The sequence below is a fragment of the Nanorana parkeri genome, unplaced genomic scaffold, assembly GCF_000935625.1.
Source record: "Nanorana parkeri isolate BGI_ZX_2015 unplaced genomic scaffold, ASM93562v1 scaffold23, whole genome shotgun sequence".
In the NCBI taxonomy this organism is placed as follows: domain Eukaryota; kingdom Metazoa; phylum Chordata; class Amphibia; order Anura; family Dicroglossidae; genus Nanorana; species Nanorana parkeri.
Genome location: NW_017306291.1, coordinates 2,062,415 through 2,080,529, shown reverse-complemented (window position 1 = coordinate 2,080,529; position 18,115 = coordinate 2,062,415). Strand labels below are relative to the sequence as shown.

The window sequence follows — 18,115 nt, the reverse complement described above, 5'->3', positions numbered from 1 at the left end:
AAAATCAATTAGATACTGTCCTAAGAGACCGTAACATACAGGGGTACAGGTACTCACAGGGACTTATATACACATGCACGCACAAACACACACAGACACACAAAGGTTGAACGTGATGGACCTGTGTCTTTATTTCAACCTCAAATACTATGTAACATTTTTTTATTTGCACTAACAGGTACATTTTCAGGACCAGCTTTTCGGGGGTCTACCACCCCTTCTTCTCGGTCCAAGCAATACTGAAAAAGTTTAGCAAAGACATTATTGTCTTGGGCGATTTTTTTTCACATTTTGCTAAACCTTTGTGTACCACTACTGCTCAGACTGAGAAGACTGCTTGGACTCTGGATACTGGCTGCAGTGGATTACAGACTGTAAACGTTCTGATTTTAGTACATTTGCCGTTTACATTGTAGTTTCCTGATTGGTTCCACTTGTTGCCTGTAATTGCTCTTTAGAATTGAAAATAGTTATAAAATCCTTGCTTTACTGCTCGTTTTTCCTTACCTTTGACTGTACAACAGAACAATAGCTGCAGACAATACTGCTGTAGAACAGTTTGCAATCATTGTTACATAATACCACATTTCTGTATCCTATTATTACAGCACATGAACGGCATAATGAAAATATCTAATTTCATAACGGAGGTTTTTTTGTTATAATTTTTTTAGGACACTTTGCGTACTTCAGTGCCGAGTCTGCTCAAGGAGAAATAACGCCCTCCTCCCAGCTGGAAAGCGATTTTTTTGTGAAGCTGTCTGCAGCTGCCGTTTGCCAGGTTAGACTTTGTGTTCTCTGCTCAAAATCAAATTTGACATTATAAGGCAGGAGAGTGATAAAATGAAGTTTGCAGAAAGTTTGGAGTTTAAATAAAACACTCTTTATTGACTAACCTAAATTATTAAAGATGCAAGCTTTTGGAATGCTTTATATACTGTAGGGCTAAAGCTTGACAAGGTTATTTCAGAGGGAGCCCATCTAAACCAAAACCCTCTCTTATCTTGCTTGAGAACCCCCACCCTTCACCTGATTACCATCAGGAAATCACATTAGACTTGTATGGAGTTCAAAAGGGGCCACAGCAGCTACTTGTTTAATTAAATATCGAAATATAAATACATAAATAACCAAATACTATCAAAACAAAATACAACTATATCATTAACAACTGGTTTCCGGGTCCTTGAAGGCACATAAGGTAACAATAGCCACCCATAACCCATGTCTGTAGCTTCAGATAACTAACTGTGGGCCCCCCGGCTGCAACACCACTGCCTCAGGGACAATATCTGTTTACCGCAGACACTTTCAGCCCAAAACTAACTGGTCACAACTGATCGACCACCACATAAAGAAGACCACACCTAGGATGGGTCGCTGACTGTTATTCCAATACACAAGCCATCCAGACCACCTTCAAGGACCCCAGACCACCAGAAAATCCCAAAACTGCTGTGACGAGAGCCACAAGAATTTTGTGCCCGGCTCCCCTTTTCCCCTGTCATGCTGTCCCTCTGTATAATTATTTTCCTTTCTTATGCTCCAGGCATGTCTTGATGAAGTGATCTAAAGCATCCCAAAAGCTTGCATCTTTAATAACTTAAACTTGCAACCAAACTTTTTTTTTGTTACCTTTGGGTAGAGTAAGGCAGAGTTGTAACACTTGGCAGCTTTTTTTTTGCCATTCGTGTCCCATTGGGGAGATTTCCCTTTACTTCCTCTAAGATAGCTACATTAGGAAGTGAGAAGAAATCCCTCCAAAGAGAGAGAAATCCCTACAGGGCCACCAGAACTAGTGTCCCCATTGGAAGATTTCCTATCTATTCCTGTTCTAATCATCACCCAGAATTTGAGGTTTTCTGTCACTTTCGGTGATAACAATTTACCAGGACAAAAAGAGAGGGGGAATCTCTCTAACGAGGACACAGACAGCAATATAAACCTGACAGAGGTTTTAATCCCTCTCCACTCGATCCAAAGTGAGCCAAAGTGAGCCACGGAAGGGTATCACTGAAGCTTCAAACTTAAAGCAGATCTCCAGGATTTTCAAAACTTAACCCCTGCAGTGGGGCCACCCACACACTGCAAGAGTTAACTACTCATTTTGGTCTAGGCAATGGAATAAAGAAAATACACTCACCCGATCCTGCTGCTGTGACCGCTCACCTCTCTCCCCCTTACGCTCCGGCTGTAATATGTCCCTCGGCATCCTCATGTCTATTGCAAGTGCCTTCCATAGACATGATGACGTCAGCAGGATTTACACCGTCGGAGCCTGGGTGAAAAAAGGCTGCGGGGACTGGTCAGGTAAGTATGATTTCTTTATTTGAAACCCTAGACCAAAACGAGCTGTTAACCCTTGCAGGGCAGGGGTAGCTCAACTGCAACGGTTAACTTTTGAAGTTCCTCTTTCATGCAGTAACTGATGGCTAACACGGTACAAGTCTGTAAATAGTAGGGATGAGCTAAATTTCAGATCATATATAAGATAAGGATCTCTTATCTGCTGCCACTTGAACTGTGTCACATAACCGCATATCAACTGCCACTTAAATTGTGTCATCTTTATGTTTTATCAGTTGATCTTTAATCAAATGATAGTTAGTCATAAACTAAAAAGAAATGTAACATGCTTGTAAATGAAGCTTCCTTTAATCGACGTTGTACTATGTAACTCTGTTATTGCTCATCCAGGAAATACCCCAACATATTATATTTTCTTTTAAATACATGTTATCCACATTATGGGAGCTTTTATAATTAGGGTTGACCTGCATCATCTATAGAATGATAATAAAATCCAACCCAGAGTAGTTTGGTGAACCTGATATATGGACACGTCTACCACAACCCATAATGTGATGAACTACCCCCATGAAACAACATCACCCAAGGTGATCATTATCTCACAGGAGAGGCAATGCAGAGTTTGATAAATAGGGGCTGTGACTAGAATGTTTCAGTTTATTTGTCTCTGTGTTACCCATGAAAGATGGTAGAAGATGTGACCCCAGGTGTTGTCCAGCGGATAAGAATACAAGGAGAACTACCTGCCTTCCATGGCAGCAATTGAAATAATTCTTTAAAATATGAAGATTATTAGCAAATCTGTTAGTGAATTAGGCAATTCTACATTTATAACATTTCAGCAAACCAAAAAGTATTGAGTCACCTAAAAGGATAATTAAAGTTTCACGGGACCTAAGCCCAACTGTCACTGTCACCTTCACCCCCTAATATATACCCCCAACAGATGATGGTTTTTTTTCCTCAGAATCCCTTTTGATGCTTCTTTGTACATAGCTGTGACTTCTACTATGCACACTTGAATTTTATGTTCTCAAAGTAGTTTAATGAGAGGAGACGTTAAAGGGAACCTATGAAGGTAAAATACTGGAGCTCTTACTGTCAACCTGTTTTTAAAGGGCTGTCATCATCCGTATAAAGTGACTGACCCTGAACAGGCATTCTGTAGGTGAAGTTAAAGAGGAACTCCACTTTTGTTGAGAAGAAATCAATCCTCTCTGGGTGATCTGTGCACATTGCAAGGATTTTACCAAACTTTCTTGCAGATTCTGACCTGTTTCTGAAGAAATAACAGTTTGCTAAAGTAGGTCCTTTACAAGCTGATTCCTGAATGGGAGGATCTGGTTTGGTATAATCAGCTGGTGCACTTCCTGTGTTCTAATGAGGAAAGTTGCAGCGTCGGCATCCCTTTAGTAGCAATTAACCCTTACGGAGTATCTCGCCAAAAATTAAATTCCTAAAATATTACTGGTATCTCAGTGCAGACTGGGAAAATCAGTCAGCTAATCACAGAAGCAGGAAGGGACATTTCTGGGGCATTTTACACTGAGTGGCCAGATTATTATGACCACCCCATCAGTACTTCGTTGGGCCGCCTCGTGACTCCACGAGATGTTGAAAGGTGATGCGAGGAATCTGACACTGCACTGTTGCCCTTCTGTTGTCTTGTACTAGTCTTGCCACTCTCCGTTCTGCCCTAACATTGACTAGTCGCTGACGGCCACAATTCGCACGTTCAGACCCAGATTTTCGGCTGACAGTCCAGTCTTTAAACACTTTAACAACAGCTGCTCTTGAACATTTAACGAATTCTGCTGTTTTGCTGATACTCGCTCCATGGCTCCGAGCGCCAACAATCATTCCACGTTCAAAGGCTGTTAAATCGCGTTGTTTCCCCGTACTTTCAGAAAAAAATCACTTCTACTGTCGTGGTAAACAACCTGCTTCCCTATTTATAATGGTCTGGCCCTCTAGCAACTTCAGCGCAAAATTATAGCTAATTATAGCTAATTTGCTTACAAACATCAGTTGGTCATAATAAACTGGCCACTCAGTGTATACACCTGCTCTGTACAGAATGCTTCCTGGTTGCCATATTGCATTTAATTTTTTTGACAGTTTTAGAAACTTACAGCGGCTTCAGTCTAAAATGGAAAGGTAATTTTTAATAACAATACATTACAAAATGGCATGTACAGTAAAGCAATTATTTATATTATGTTATTGTTTTGTTTCATTTTTATTTTTGTGGATCTTCCCTTTAAGGCCCCTGACCTGCATAGCTTGCTCGAGTTTATTAAGTCACGAGCAGTGAAGCAAAGAGACCCAAAATTTGTACTTTTAACATATCAACTCGGCAATGATAGCTCCTGTATTTCTAGTGCCACGGGTCCTTTTGATGCTGTCTCTCACCTTGGGAGTTTTAAAGCTGAACTCCAAGTAGATATAAAATACACAAGTTATTGCCGCTATATATTTATTTAAACATCATAAAATTCATTTTTTAAATGCAAGCAGTGTAAGTACCTGACATTAACCTAACATCACCCTCTTGCAGTCCTTTGCACAGCAAGAACAACCTATAAGTGTTACTTAACTGCAGCAAAGAAAAATCAGGTCTCCTGCTCTGCTAGACAGAGCTGTGCTGGGTGGAGGAGCTGTCTAAATCAATTGTCGGCATGGGCACAAATACAAATCCATTGTCTGTAAAACAGCTCGGTTATTAGTAATTAATCTGTGTATTTAGCTGCTTGCCTAGATTTCAGCTTTTAATGCATTTTTTGAAGCTTAGGCTATGTAAATAGAGGGAATCTTTATAATTAGCCGGAGTCTAAGCACCAATTATAGAGAGTGCCTGGCTAGGATGATGGGATTGTAGTCTGCTCTGATTCTCTAAGACAGTATTGTTTAAGTAGAGACCTACAGCAGCACCTTAAATACCTTTAAAAGCAAAGCTAGGTAGGGTTGACCATGGCGGACCGAAACGCATGGCACTAAGGGTTCAATGGTCTCTCTGACAGTCTGTTCTCTCTCTCAATGGCCTCTCTCTTAGGCCTAGTGTTAGCATTAGAGGAAAAGAAGATACAGCTGGCTGCTATATAATTATCATGGAAGCCAATTTCGTGCATGAATATCATACAGCTCTGGCGTTGGGGGATTTGTCATCCATCATTCCTGCCGCTACTTTTTTAAGGGGAGGCAGGAAATGTTGTTTACCTGGTGTACACAGAAAAAACATTACAGAAGCCACTCAGCGTAGTCATCGTCTAATTCCTACTGAAGTCTTGACGCTGACTGTAATGAAGAGAACAAAAACAGCAAGGCAGTGGGAAGGAGGCAGAGGCGAGTTTGCATTGCCTGGGAATAAAAACATAACCTCTTCATTCCGGAATGAATTATTCAAAATATTCATGCTGCAAATCGCACATTTCTGGACGGAGGAGGCAAATCCCCACTGTTTATTGAAATTGCTCGGGCCTCGGATTTAAATTCTCAGCTGGTGTTTGGGGGTGATGATTTATTTTTTGTTTCACACTGCGATAAGTTGTTCTCTGACTGAGTGTATACAATGACAAATTGTTTTCAAACAATAGCCGGTTCTGCCTGATTGAGCTGTCTGCTTCTGTTGTTGGCCAGCGCAAAGCAAATCGTAGCAACCCTTAGGGATGGTTCACATCGTAGTGTCGGGCTAAATCTGCGGGATCTGTGCATTTAGCACATTTAGTTGGTGTGTTGGCGTTCATTCTGAATGGCACCCCAATGCAGTAGCATCACTAGGGGGGGTGCAGGGAGTGTGGACCGCACACTGGTGACACCCGCCAGGTCCCAGCATGCTCCCAGAGCCCGCGGAGACCAGGAACTATTTTACCGGCACAGCAAATTCATTCAGGAGGGGGAGCTGAGAGCAGACTGGACTAGGTCCATTTTCCAATTTGCTCTGTGCGATCAGTGACAGTGAGCGCTGTACTCACAGCGCTTCCCGTCTCAGCTGTCACAAGCCGGGCTGCAAAGGAGATCGAGCACAATTCTGTACTTGATCTCCTGTATCGGAGGGCAGGGGAGACATTCTATTGTTTTCTTACTAAATATTTTGTTTTTAGAGGCGGGGGGGGGGGCACCATGAGTTACTGCACTGGGTGACACCAACCCTAGTGACGCTTATGCCTCAAAGCATCTATCAGCAGGCCCATTCACACCTGTGTGTTATGTAAGTTGCGTTAAGAAGCTCATTTACTTTTTTACGGGTCACGATGCACCAAAAATGCTGCATTCCACACTTTTTTTTAAACAAAGTGCACAGATTGTTCACATGTGTGTGCTGTGGTGAGTTGTGTGCATTGGGGCGCTATTCAAAATGGATAACAGCGCACCACACTGTGGTACTTGCACTGCCATGTGATTGCAGGAACACATGGAAAAACATTCTTTTTACAGTAATTTATCACAATGCACAGGTGTAAACATGCCCTTGCTTTGCAGAGATAAAGAGTAGTGCGTGCATTACTTATTATCACAGTGCCCACCCTATGGGAGGTGTATTGGCCTCCCTGTTTTTTGTGCATTAGCATGCTACAGCACAACGCTATGGTGTAAACTGGCCCTTAAAGTGAACCCGTGCAGTGTCCATGTAGGGTAAAGCAACAGGTTCACTTTGCTGCCATTCTCACTGCATACACTTACCTTAACTTACCCAATGCTGAATTGTAGGAAAAAGGGGAGAAGGTTAGGTGCTCTACCATACCCAAAGTATTTTACAACATTTTGTTGGGCAGATGGAGGATCAAAGGAAAGATAGGTATTAGCAGTGCACCATTTAAGTCATTTGAAGAGGTTCCCACCACACTATCACTGCAGTGGGTGCTGCAGTGATAGTGCATGGCACCACTTCCAATCCAAGTAGTAAAGTATATCACTAGCACACCAAAGCAAAATCTTCAACAAGTGGTCATTTTATTAATGTACACCCATATCACCACAAAGCAATGTTTCGGGGCCACTCAGTGTCCCTTCATCAGGCATGATCATCATCCCCAGCTGCTGCTCTAGGCCGTGGCCTGTATGACTTTATCATAAATACCTGTCTGGACTTCGCTTCACCATCTTGATTTCTATATAAACACTGTTTGGGACAATTTACATAACAATTTATGTCGTTTCAGGTTATCGTTGTAATATATTTGTTTCTTCACAGATTCAGTTTTGGTACCAGTTGTCAGAACACGCAAAAATATCCGTCTTGAAGAGGACATTTATGAGTCAGGATTTGCAGTTGTTGCAGGAATTCAGCGGCGGTACAGAGAGTGAATGGACAAAGGCCACAATATATATGAAGACTAACTTGTTGGACTCAGTAGACCCATCTCAGGTACGGAGGCACTTACTCCACCAAATGACAATTGTAAGAGAACTATGTGTATGGATGGCTTAAAGTGACGCCAAACTCAGGAGCTAAACCTTAAAAATACATTCAAGCACCTTAACTATTAACAAAAATGTGTAAGGATGCACCGATATATCGGCCACCAAAACATATCGGCCGAAAATGGCACTTTTGGCTAAATGCTGAAAGTGCAATTTTTCTGCCGATACAGTGGTGCATCCCTGTTTTCTTTTCCTCCCCGCTGGGCGCTGCTCTGGGTCCCAGCGGGGAGGAGAGAAAGTGTGATAGCCGGCCGAGTGCTGCGGGAGGAGAGCGGTGTGAGCGGCCGGCGTCTCTCCTCCCACATCGCTCTGCCTCCTATCACAGTCTGGCAGAGCGGTGTGTGGGCGGAGACAGTGCTGTCACAAGAGGCTGAGCACTCCTCCCTGCACCACTTGCTCAGCCTCCTGTAACAGCTGTCAGAAAGGAGAGCCAATGCAAACATTCAGCGATCAGTGATCGCTGAGTGTTTGCACATAATTGAGGACAGAGTATGGTTACTAAATCCTCAATTATGAATGAATGGGAAGTGATCTACATCACCTCCTGTTCATTCATGATTGTGGTTATAGTAAACATGCGATGTTCTCATGTTATGAATGAACAGGAACACTCAGTATAGAGGATTCCTGTTCATTTATAACAGGGGCTGCAGAAAAAAGGATTGAGGACTCAATCTCTTTTTGTATTATAAAAGGGAAATATCAGGGGTCTGTTTAGACCCCTAATATTCTCCAAAGCCCCTCAAAGTAAAGTAAAAAATAAATATATTTAATAAAAAATGAATAAACAAATAAAAATGAATATTAAAAAATTACAACGTTTATAAAAAAATAAAATAAAATTGAAAAAATTGAAAAAAAAAACATTTTCGGTTCCGGTTCTCGGCCTGACAATTTTTTTATTTCGGTTTCGTTTCGGTTTTGAAATGTCCATTTCGGTGCACCTTTAAAAATGTATCTTATTTGTGCACCACTCGGCTGTAAATCCTCAAATCATCTCTGAATTGGTGCTGACACCGTCCTTTCTTCTGGAGGGTGACCACTTTTGTTCCCCATGGTCGCTGCAAGTGTTGTAAAGTAGCCACTGCTCCAAGCTCACTCCCGTGATGGACTTCATGATGGAGGTGCGGGTGTTGTTATGGGAACTGGTTACAAGCTTTGTTGATTTTGTTTTTATTGCTGTCTATATTCCTGCTATACGGTCAGTTCCATTCTCAGTGACCATACAGGTAGTGAATGGAAATAATAAAATCCTAATGGAGGGTCTCAACCTTCCTCATAGTTACATAATGTTACCTACATAGTTGGTAAAAGTCAATATAGATACAGGTCCATGTAGTTTAACCTATACGCGTGTGTGTGTGTGTGTTTGTGTGTGAGTGTACAGATGTCGCTAACATCTCCCATATCCCTGTATATTCTGTAAACTGAGAAGCTCAGATCTAAGTGTTTTTTTTTAAACTTTTCAATGCTTTTATCTGATACTAATAACTGCGGAAGGGAAGTCCACATTTTTACTGCTCTAACAGTAAAAAACATCCTCTTAAACCGCATCTCCTCCAACTTTTTGTTGTGTCCACATGTTCAGATTTCTTAGTTTAAACAGTTTATACTATACTGCAGTACCCACTGATGAGTTTGTAAATTGCAATCATATCTCCTCTTAGGCGTCTCGTCTCTAATGAGAATACGTTTAATTTTCGCTACCCAAAAATGACTGCCTAGAGTTTCACGTAAAACTACAGGCAGTAATGAAGCTCACCTACTATGCCACCTCATCTGCTCAAGAAGGAGTGAAGAAGAAAGGGACAACACTTCCCATTTTGGTGGGCTTTAGTGGCATACACATAGAGGACAAAGCATGTGCACAAGTGCACAAGGTGACAGACCCAGAACACCTATCATACTTAACCCATTAGATTTCCCAGGCCAACAGTGGCTGATCAAGCAACTTGTGTTTTATTATCCGTCTGGGACATTTGGGTGTTCCTGCCCACTGCTGTGTGTGTCAGATACCCTTGTTGCATTTTCATAATAAAAAATAATTTAAATATCCAGCATGGAAGTGAAACCTCCTCATAATGGCCATGTTTATGTTATTTCTTCATATATTTAAATGTGGTAAAAAGAAAATACTTCCATTGCTAAAGTTTTGAAAATACTTTCTATGCAGCGGTGTCCCTAGGCTATTCCCTGCCTGAGGCGTCCTGCCCAGCTCAGTGACATCACCGGCCAGAGTGTCCTGCTCAGCTCCTGGCAACCTGTGAGGTCATTGTTTGCTACGAGCAGGGGGCGATACACCAGCCAGAGCTTCAACCTCTGGTTAGCAAACTAGGACACTTTGGCCGGAAAAGGGACAGTAGGCACACATGCCACCCCCTCACCCAACCCAAAAATGACCCAATAAAATGCCACCAGAGGCAATCACTCAGGCTGGCCCATTATAGGGACGGCCCTATGTCTATGGCTTCAATACCTTCTGAGTCACTGACCTGGAAGAGCATGCACACCAGCAAAGTCAGAGTGAAGTCAGTGCTACTAACCTGCATACTTACCACTGGATACTCAAGCCAATGGGTCAGCATGACATACAGCCAATTGCCAATTTAAAAAAGAAGAGGTCAGCAGTGGCAGTCTGCATTCTTCCTCACTACAGGCTTCCTTTAATGTGCCCAGACTTCAGCTTTAAGTCTATAAAGCAGTTTATGGCTGTTGGCTTGATCATACCTTAATGTTATAGTTAAAGATTAAAATAGTGTAACAAATAGCAAGTTGTGTTCTCAGTACTTTGGCTCCATATGGCTTACTGAATGTTTATACAAGAAATAAAAGTTGGTAAAGCCTCCACTTATAGGAACGTTTATTTTCTCTGCATTAGGAGAGCTTTTCACTGTCACTTAACACCTCTCTGCCAGCCAACTATTACATCATGTGAAGGTTGATGGATGGCTTCATATACCTTCAGCAGATTGTGGAGTGCACATTAACTGCTGAAATTAATGCATGCCATATTGTGTCAGAAATAAAAAAAACTGTTCCTCGTGTCAAGAATGAAGACTGTATTGGAAACAGGAATCTGGCTTTGCTGTAATGCAGATATCTAGGGATGATTGAGTAATCAAAAACGAGTCTTGTCCTCCAATGGCCCTGTCCTGTTCCGAAAACAAGTCGTCTGGTTTCTATTTATTACCACTGGATTTTTTTGAAAACCTTATTATTTTTTTAAATTGTATTTCTATCTCTTTTTAGTTATAGGCGTAGGGAAGGGTGAGAACCCCTGTTTTGTTTTTTTTGTGGTCCCCCTCTTCTGCTTCCCCTCACCAGAACAGAAAGTGATGGGAAATCCAAAATGTTACAGTTGTTACCAAAAAAAAAGGGATATACCGGCCGCCAAAACATATCGCCCGAAAATGCCACTTTTGGCTAAATGCCGGAAGTGCCATTTTTCTGCCGATACAGCGGCGCATCCCTGCTTTCTTTCCTCCCCGCTGGGCGCTGCTCTGTGTCCCGGCGTGGAGAAGAGAAACTGTGACAGCCGGCCGAGTGCTGCGGGAGGAGAGAAATGTGAGTGGCCGGCGTCTCTCCTCCCACACCGCTCAGCCTCCTATCACAGTCCGGCAGAGCGGTGTGTGGGTGGAGACTGCCCGTGCTGTCACGGGAGGCTGAGCTTTCCTCCCTGCACCACTCGCTCAGCCTCCTGTGACAGATGTCAGAGAGAAGAGCGAGGTACAAACACTCAGCGATCAGTGATGCATCGTTTCGATAATCTTATGCAATGTCACAACACTTATTTCCATCCAGAGTTGTATTAATTTGTCACCAAAATCTTGTAGTAATGATGGGAGAGTCGGACCAATGTGTAAAGTCTTCTCGGGCACATGCCAAAGATTCTCAATGGGGTTAAGGTCTGGACTCTGTGTTGGCCAATCCATGTGTGAGAATGATGTCTCATGCTCCCTGATCCACTCTTTCACAATCTGAGTTCCTCTAAAAGTGCCAGATTACAGCTCAGCTCCAGATAAACAGCTAAATGCACTTATAAAGTACATACACGAGAACTGTATAAATGCCAAAGGAATTGTATTTCTGTCCATTCAACCCTGAGACTTACACAGCTCTTCACACACAGCACAGCACATCCCTGTCTGTCAGAAGACCTGATTCTTCACTGCTGGGTGTCAGTAACACTTACAGGTCTCTTCCCCACAGCCATGCCCTCGCTGGACAGTGAAAAGAGAAGCAGCGCACTGATTACCTCATCTCCAAGTCATTTTGCTCTCTCCTCCTGGCAGCGTGTTGCAGCACAACTGATTGGCCTCTTGTTGTGCTTTAGGTACTTTAGGTTACTTTGCTGTTTGGTACTTACACAGCTTGCATCCAAAAATTACATTTATTGATTTATTAACCATATGTTGTAAAAAAAACGGACGAACGGCAAGCTCCTATTAGTGGGGCGCCGTAAATATATACGGCTTTTTCTTCTGCTCGCGCACGCCCCCCAGCAGAAAAAACTGCAACATGTAAACAGCTGGTAATGGCTGTTATACATACAAGCGATCGGTGGCTCTATAGCCGTCTGATCGCTTGTATGTGCTGCAGGGATGTGCGGTCAGGGGAGGCAGGTGAGGCAGAGCCTCACCTAGAATTATGGAGGGAGAAGCTGTCGGCTTCATGTCTGAAGCTGACGGCTATTTCTCCATTCAGATCGGCATCTAACAGGTTAAACAGCAGGGAAATCCTCCCCGCTGTGTAACCTGTCATAGAGCCTCAGCAGTGAGGAGCAAGTGAGGGACAGGGATGCTCCTCCCTTCCTCCTTTACACTAGCCTGGGGACGGTTTCAGGGTGGGGCTTCATCTGGTGGGCGGATCTTTGACTGGTAGGGGGCAGGGTTTCGACTGGAGGAGGCGGGGTGGGAAGTGCTGGGGGCGAGGCTGGGGAAGGCCTCACCCGGAGCAAGAGGTACCGCACATCACTGATGTGCTGCCCTGCACTATGCGCCCCCCTCTCCAGGCCCCTCACCTTCCATTCCAGGCTCCGCTGTCCCCTCTGCGGGCCCAGGACCGGCTTGGACGGGTGTCAGGTGGAAGATGGGAGGGAGATAAGGCATCTTCCGCCTTGCTAATCTCCCTCCGACGTCTGAATGCGGTAGTGGTGTGTATTACATCACTTCTGCATTCAGCCGTCATTTCTTTGGCTGCTATAGCTAGATCTCGGCTTCATCAGCTTCTTTGGGAGTCCCCAGGTGACATTAGGAGTCTTAGAGACCCCTAATGTCTCCATAAAGAGGACCTGTTAGTGTGCCTGTGCTATCACATAAGGGGATTGCTAGCCCCCTATGTGATAGCAATAACATTAAGTGTAAAAAAGTAATAAATAAGAGTCACATATTCAAAAAATACAAACAAAATGTTTTAAGTCCCCCGCCCCCCACGTATGTGCACACATAAACGTAAATACGCGTCGGGTGTGCCAACGCTTGAAAACGACAATTGCGCTGCACATGTTACATATCACTGCGAATGTCGCAGTACGAGCAATAATTCTAGGCCCATCAATCACTGATAACACTAAACTGATGAGCGGTAAAAGCTTTTAAATTGTCGCCTATGGCCAATTTTGGGTATTGTAGTTTTTTTTGCGGTTTTCGCCGGCGCGCACAATTTTAAGGCTTGATATGATCGGTGTCTATTTACCCGACGTGACCCCGCCTTTTATATTTTACATAAAAATTGGGTAATAATAAATGTTTCATAATTTAATATAGAGGAAACTGTTTTTTTTTTTTTTAAATATTCGGTAATTTTTCCTTAATATAGTAAAAAATAAAACCCTCCAGTGGTGATTAAATACCACCAAAAGAAAGCTCTATCTGTCCCCAAAAAATTATATAAAATTAATTTCAGTACAGCATTGCATGACTGAATAAATATCAAAGTACAGCGGAAGCTGAATACTGAAAAATGGCCTGGACAGGAAGGGGATTTAACACCCCGGTCAGCAAGTGGTTAATGAATACAAAGCTGCATTAATTTGTGTCTAATATTTGCCTGGAATTCAGCTTTAAACATTATGGAACAATACATTGATATGGATAGACAGCAGTTTCTCTGGAGGTGTGGGTACTTTTTCCTACCAATGTGTGAATTTCATTGGCAGTTGTTTCATATAATACATAAAATGTACAGTGTGTGTTTTGTTTCGGTTATTGTGGTCTTTTATTCATGCCACTAGAGATCATATTGAGAGTCAGTTTTCTGGGCATACGTTATCTTGATGTGGGTTTTAATTATTAAATTACATTGCAGATCATATTGGAAGCCACGCTGTTATCAGCTGAGGCTACAGCTGCCATTGATGACATCAGCTTATCTCCAGACTGCAGCATTATCAATAACACATACTCAGGTAATTTAAGGACTCGATTCATATTTTATTCTTTTTTGTTTGGGAGTCATTTAAAGTGAAGATGCTTTTCCTGTCTTTTTCCTGTCCGCAGCCTGTTTTCATGTAGTCTGGTTGAACTGTTTTTTATTAATCATGTACTTTTATGCATCGCTCAACATATCTCCACAAAGCCCCCAATCCTGACCCCTTGACTCACTTAACCTGACCTTGAGCTAACCTGTGAGGGCCCGTTCACACCAGTGTGTTGCTTTAATGCACGCATGTTCAACATTATTATTATACAAGATTTATATAGCGCCAACAGTATAGCGCCAACACTTTACAATATATGGAAGACATTATAATTACAAGACAAGATGGTAAGGAGGGCCCTGCCCATGAGGGCTTACAGTCTAAAAGGGAGGGGCCAGTGAAACATGAGGAGGTAGCTGTGTTGGGATGAATTGTCTGAGAACGTGATGGTTGAGCGGTTAGGTTGAGGTTGGATAGTCTTCCCTGAAGAGATGAGACTTAAGGGATCGCCTAAAGGCAGTCAGAGTGGGAGACAGATGGACAGGTTGGAGTAAAGAGTTCCAGAGGATGGCAAAGACTCTAGTGAGGTCCTGGAGGCGAGCATGGGAGGAGTTGACAAGGGGGCTGGAAAGCAGGAGGTCTTTTGAACATCCATAATTGGGCATTAGGAAACCTATTTATTTCGAATTGTCCGCAATGCACCAAAGATATTGTATGCAACGCTATTCTTCAACGCGGCTCAGCACACAGATCATTCATATCTGTGCACTGTGGTGTGTTACAATCTCAATTTAGGTTTACTAATTTGTAATGAGATTGTAGTCCATCACAGGAGTGAGCTTGGAGTGGTGACTACTTTACAACACACACAGGGAGCATGGGGAACAAAAGTAGCCACCCTCCAGAAGGAAGGATTTTGTCAGCACTAATTCAGAGATGATTTGAGGATCTACCACCGAGTGACACACAAATAAGATGCATTTCTGTTAATAGTTAAGGTAACTGAATGTATTTTTAAGGTTTAACTTCCGAGTTTAGTGTTACTTTAATATGTGACACATACAGTATAATGTAAAACATTTTTTTAGAACTGTTAGATCTTTAATCTTGACGGGGAGATTTTCCGGTAGTTCTTGTTCCCAAAAATATAACAATAAAGGGAAAATCTCCCTAAGATGAGGCAAAGTCCCACCTCTGACAGCTGCCACTATATCAGGTTTCCCATTCCACTGTTCCAATGACAGCCGTAAAATGTTGGAATCCCATCACATGTTTTTCTGGTAACAATGGTCCTAAGGACAATCAGATGAATTAGATCTACCAAATGGTGAAGTTCCAACCCTTCTTTCTCTTTTTGAAACTAGAAAAACATTGTTTGACTATAGTTAAGTTAATTTCCCTAGAGGTGATTCCTATAAACAGGCCCCTTAATAAGGCCCTAAAAAAAGTCCTGTTTTGTCTTTCTGGTTATCCAGTCAGCTCGGGTAGGTGCCAAAAGACAGTTGACTTAGGAAACATGGAAATATAAATCTAGCTCTGCCAGTGATGCAATTTGATCCCAAGCCATAGAGTAGGCTGTGATATCTAAAACATCATATGTCCTTTCCATGTCCTTGGTAAGGATGCCAGCTGATGGAAGCCTTTACTGTTAGGTGGCGCAGGTTCTAATGTTTGCTAAAATGGGCAGAGGAGCTTTCTTCCTCTTACGGAACAACACTATGTGTGTGTGTAATCACACTGCAATGTTTTTTCTTACAGGTTCTGTAAAAGAATCTTTATTTTTTAACTGTCCTCTTGGGTATCTGACATGTGGAGATGGTACTTGCATACCACTTAGAAAACGCTGTGATTTTACAAAGGACTGTCTAAATGGATTTGATGAGATATCGTGCGGTAAGTTTTTCTTTCTTCATATATATTTGTGGTCAGAGTCACATGTGACACCGAACCCCCCTATGTGATAGCAATAAAGTTTCCCCCCAAAAATGTAAAGTTACAAATAAAAAAGAATTACATTTTTTTTTAAAGTCCCCCCCATACATACACGCATGCAAACAGGCGTCGGGTGCGTATATGTGTGAAAACGACGATTTCGCCCATTACGCTGCACATGTTACATATCGCCGCGAACGTCGGAATGAGAGCAATAATTGTAGGGCTATCAATCACTGATAACACTAAACTGATGAGCGGTAAAAGCTTTTAAAGCGTCACCTATGGTCAATTTTGGGCATGGTAATTTTTTGCGATTTTGCGGGTGCGCGCAATTTTTAAGCTTGACATGTTTGGTGTCTATTTACCCGACGTGACCCCGTCTTTTTATATTTTACCAAAAATATGGGTGATAAATGGGTGTGGTTACTGGGGGTGTGACCACTAAAGGGTGTGGCCACTGAGGGTTGTGGTCACTGAGGGGCGCTGTAAAGCTTTCTCGCACAGGGCGCCTAAAGGCCTAAGGCCGGCCCTGGTCACTCACTCAACACAGCGGCCATTCACAGAACACCTAGTATTTGTATTAATGAATATTAGGTGTTCTCTGTTCAGTCGAGGGGTGGTGATGTCACGGGGAAGAAAAGCCCTACTCCTTTGCCAAGATAGCTGCCTCTACACACAGGCACAGTGCACAACAAGGCATGGTAAGTCAGTAATGGAGAAAAAATCAGCTGCAGGGAACCTATAGACAATACTGGTGTCTATTCCTTTGCCCACAACTTGTCTTTTTTTTTTTTGGACACAGCTTTTCTGGTCATGGCATTGGACTCTTCTGCTTTTTTATTTTGATGTTGAGGTATATGTGACTACAAAACATTGTACGCCTGTGCTGCGTGCATTGTTTGTTTTCATTTGGCTTTCATAATGTATCTAAACTGAAGGCAAATAATCTAGCAAGTTACAAACAGAATCAGGCATACAATTAGGGAAAATAAAACTGCCTCTCATGTAGCAAAGGCCATCAGAGTTGTAAAAAAAAAAAGCATCAAATGTGTTTTCAAATTCCGTTTGAATTCTGAGGGTCTACCTAATTGGATACAAATCGAATGAAAAAGATATTAGGTAGGCTTTCACACTTGGTTGTACAGCTAAAGGTAATTGAGCGGGCATTGTGTAATTAGATTATATGGTTTGATGGTATTTACATATATAAATCATATTCAAGATGTGGCCTTAGTAATATAAACATGGGCAATGCTATGCTTTATTTTACTTGCACATTCTGTGTTAGTGGGCATTCTCGTTTCCCAACAAGATAGTAGACCATACCCAAATTCTTTCGGATATTGGAAGATTTATGATCATTTACATGCACAGGGTCCATCCATAAAACTCAATACAATGATGACCTGATGCATTTGTTTATTTCACCTATATACGTTACATGTCTCATGACCATTCATGAATACTATAACAATTACATAATTGACTTGTGATTTGACTAACTCCCTTATAATAATAGAAATAGCTATCACGTTGTCTTGTGATCTTGTTTAACATGCCTGCAACTACTAGATCAGGAGAGCATCTTTCCTGGACAAGATTTATTGTGGTGGCCTATCTCCTTTAGAGCTTTAAAAATAAACCATTGAATAAGGAACTCACAAGAAGCTTCCAACACTGAATAAAACAAATGAAAAACAAACCAAGAAGTATAAATGTTTCCAAATATATAGAAAAGTTATTTTTCATGAAGCCATTTGGTGCTCTAGTCCAAGGCCTTATGGTTTTATTTCACCTTTTGCACATCAGAAGGTTTTATTTGATTACAGCTGCTTTGGTATTGAGTATTAAAGCCTTTTTTTGACAATAGTACTCTTCAGGGTCACAGGAGGACATATACCAATGTCCTCCGGTGACCCAAAACTCAGTATATAGTGGGCTATTGTCCCGCTATATGCCGACTGCGCAGTGCCAAGTCTCAGTCTGGACGGATCCCAACAATACTGTCGAGATCCACCCCACTGGCTGATC

General features: G+C 42.2%; 1 protein-coding gene across 1 annotated transcript in view; it reads left to right on the top strand.

The window, feature by feature from the left end:
* The first annotated feature begins 2,198 nt into the window (after positions 1 to 2,198).
* MALRD1 (MAM and LDL receptor class A domain containing 1) overlaps positions 2,199 to 18,115 on the top strand; it is a 153,086-nt gene continuing 137,169 nt past the window's right edge. Inside the window, exons 1-4 of the mRNA XM_018563970.1 lie at positions 2,199 to 2,310; positions 7,470 to 7,675; positions 14,038 to 14,137; positions 15,908 to 16,042. Coding sequence (XP_018419472.1) covers positions 2,199 to 2,310; positions 7,470 to 7,675; positions 14,038 to 14,137; positions 15,908 to 16,042 — 553 coding nt within the window. The remainder of the gene's footprint in view (positions 2,311 to 7,469; positions 7,676 to 14,037; positions 14,138 to 15,907; positions 16,043 to 18,115) is intronic.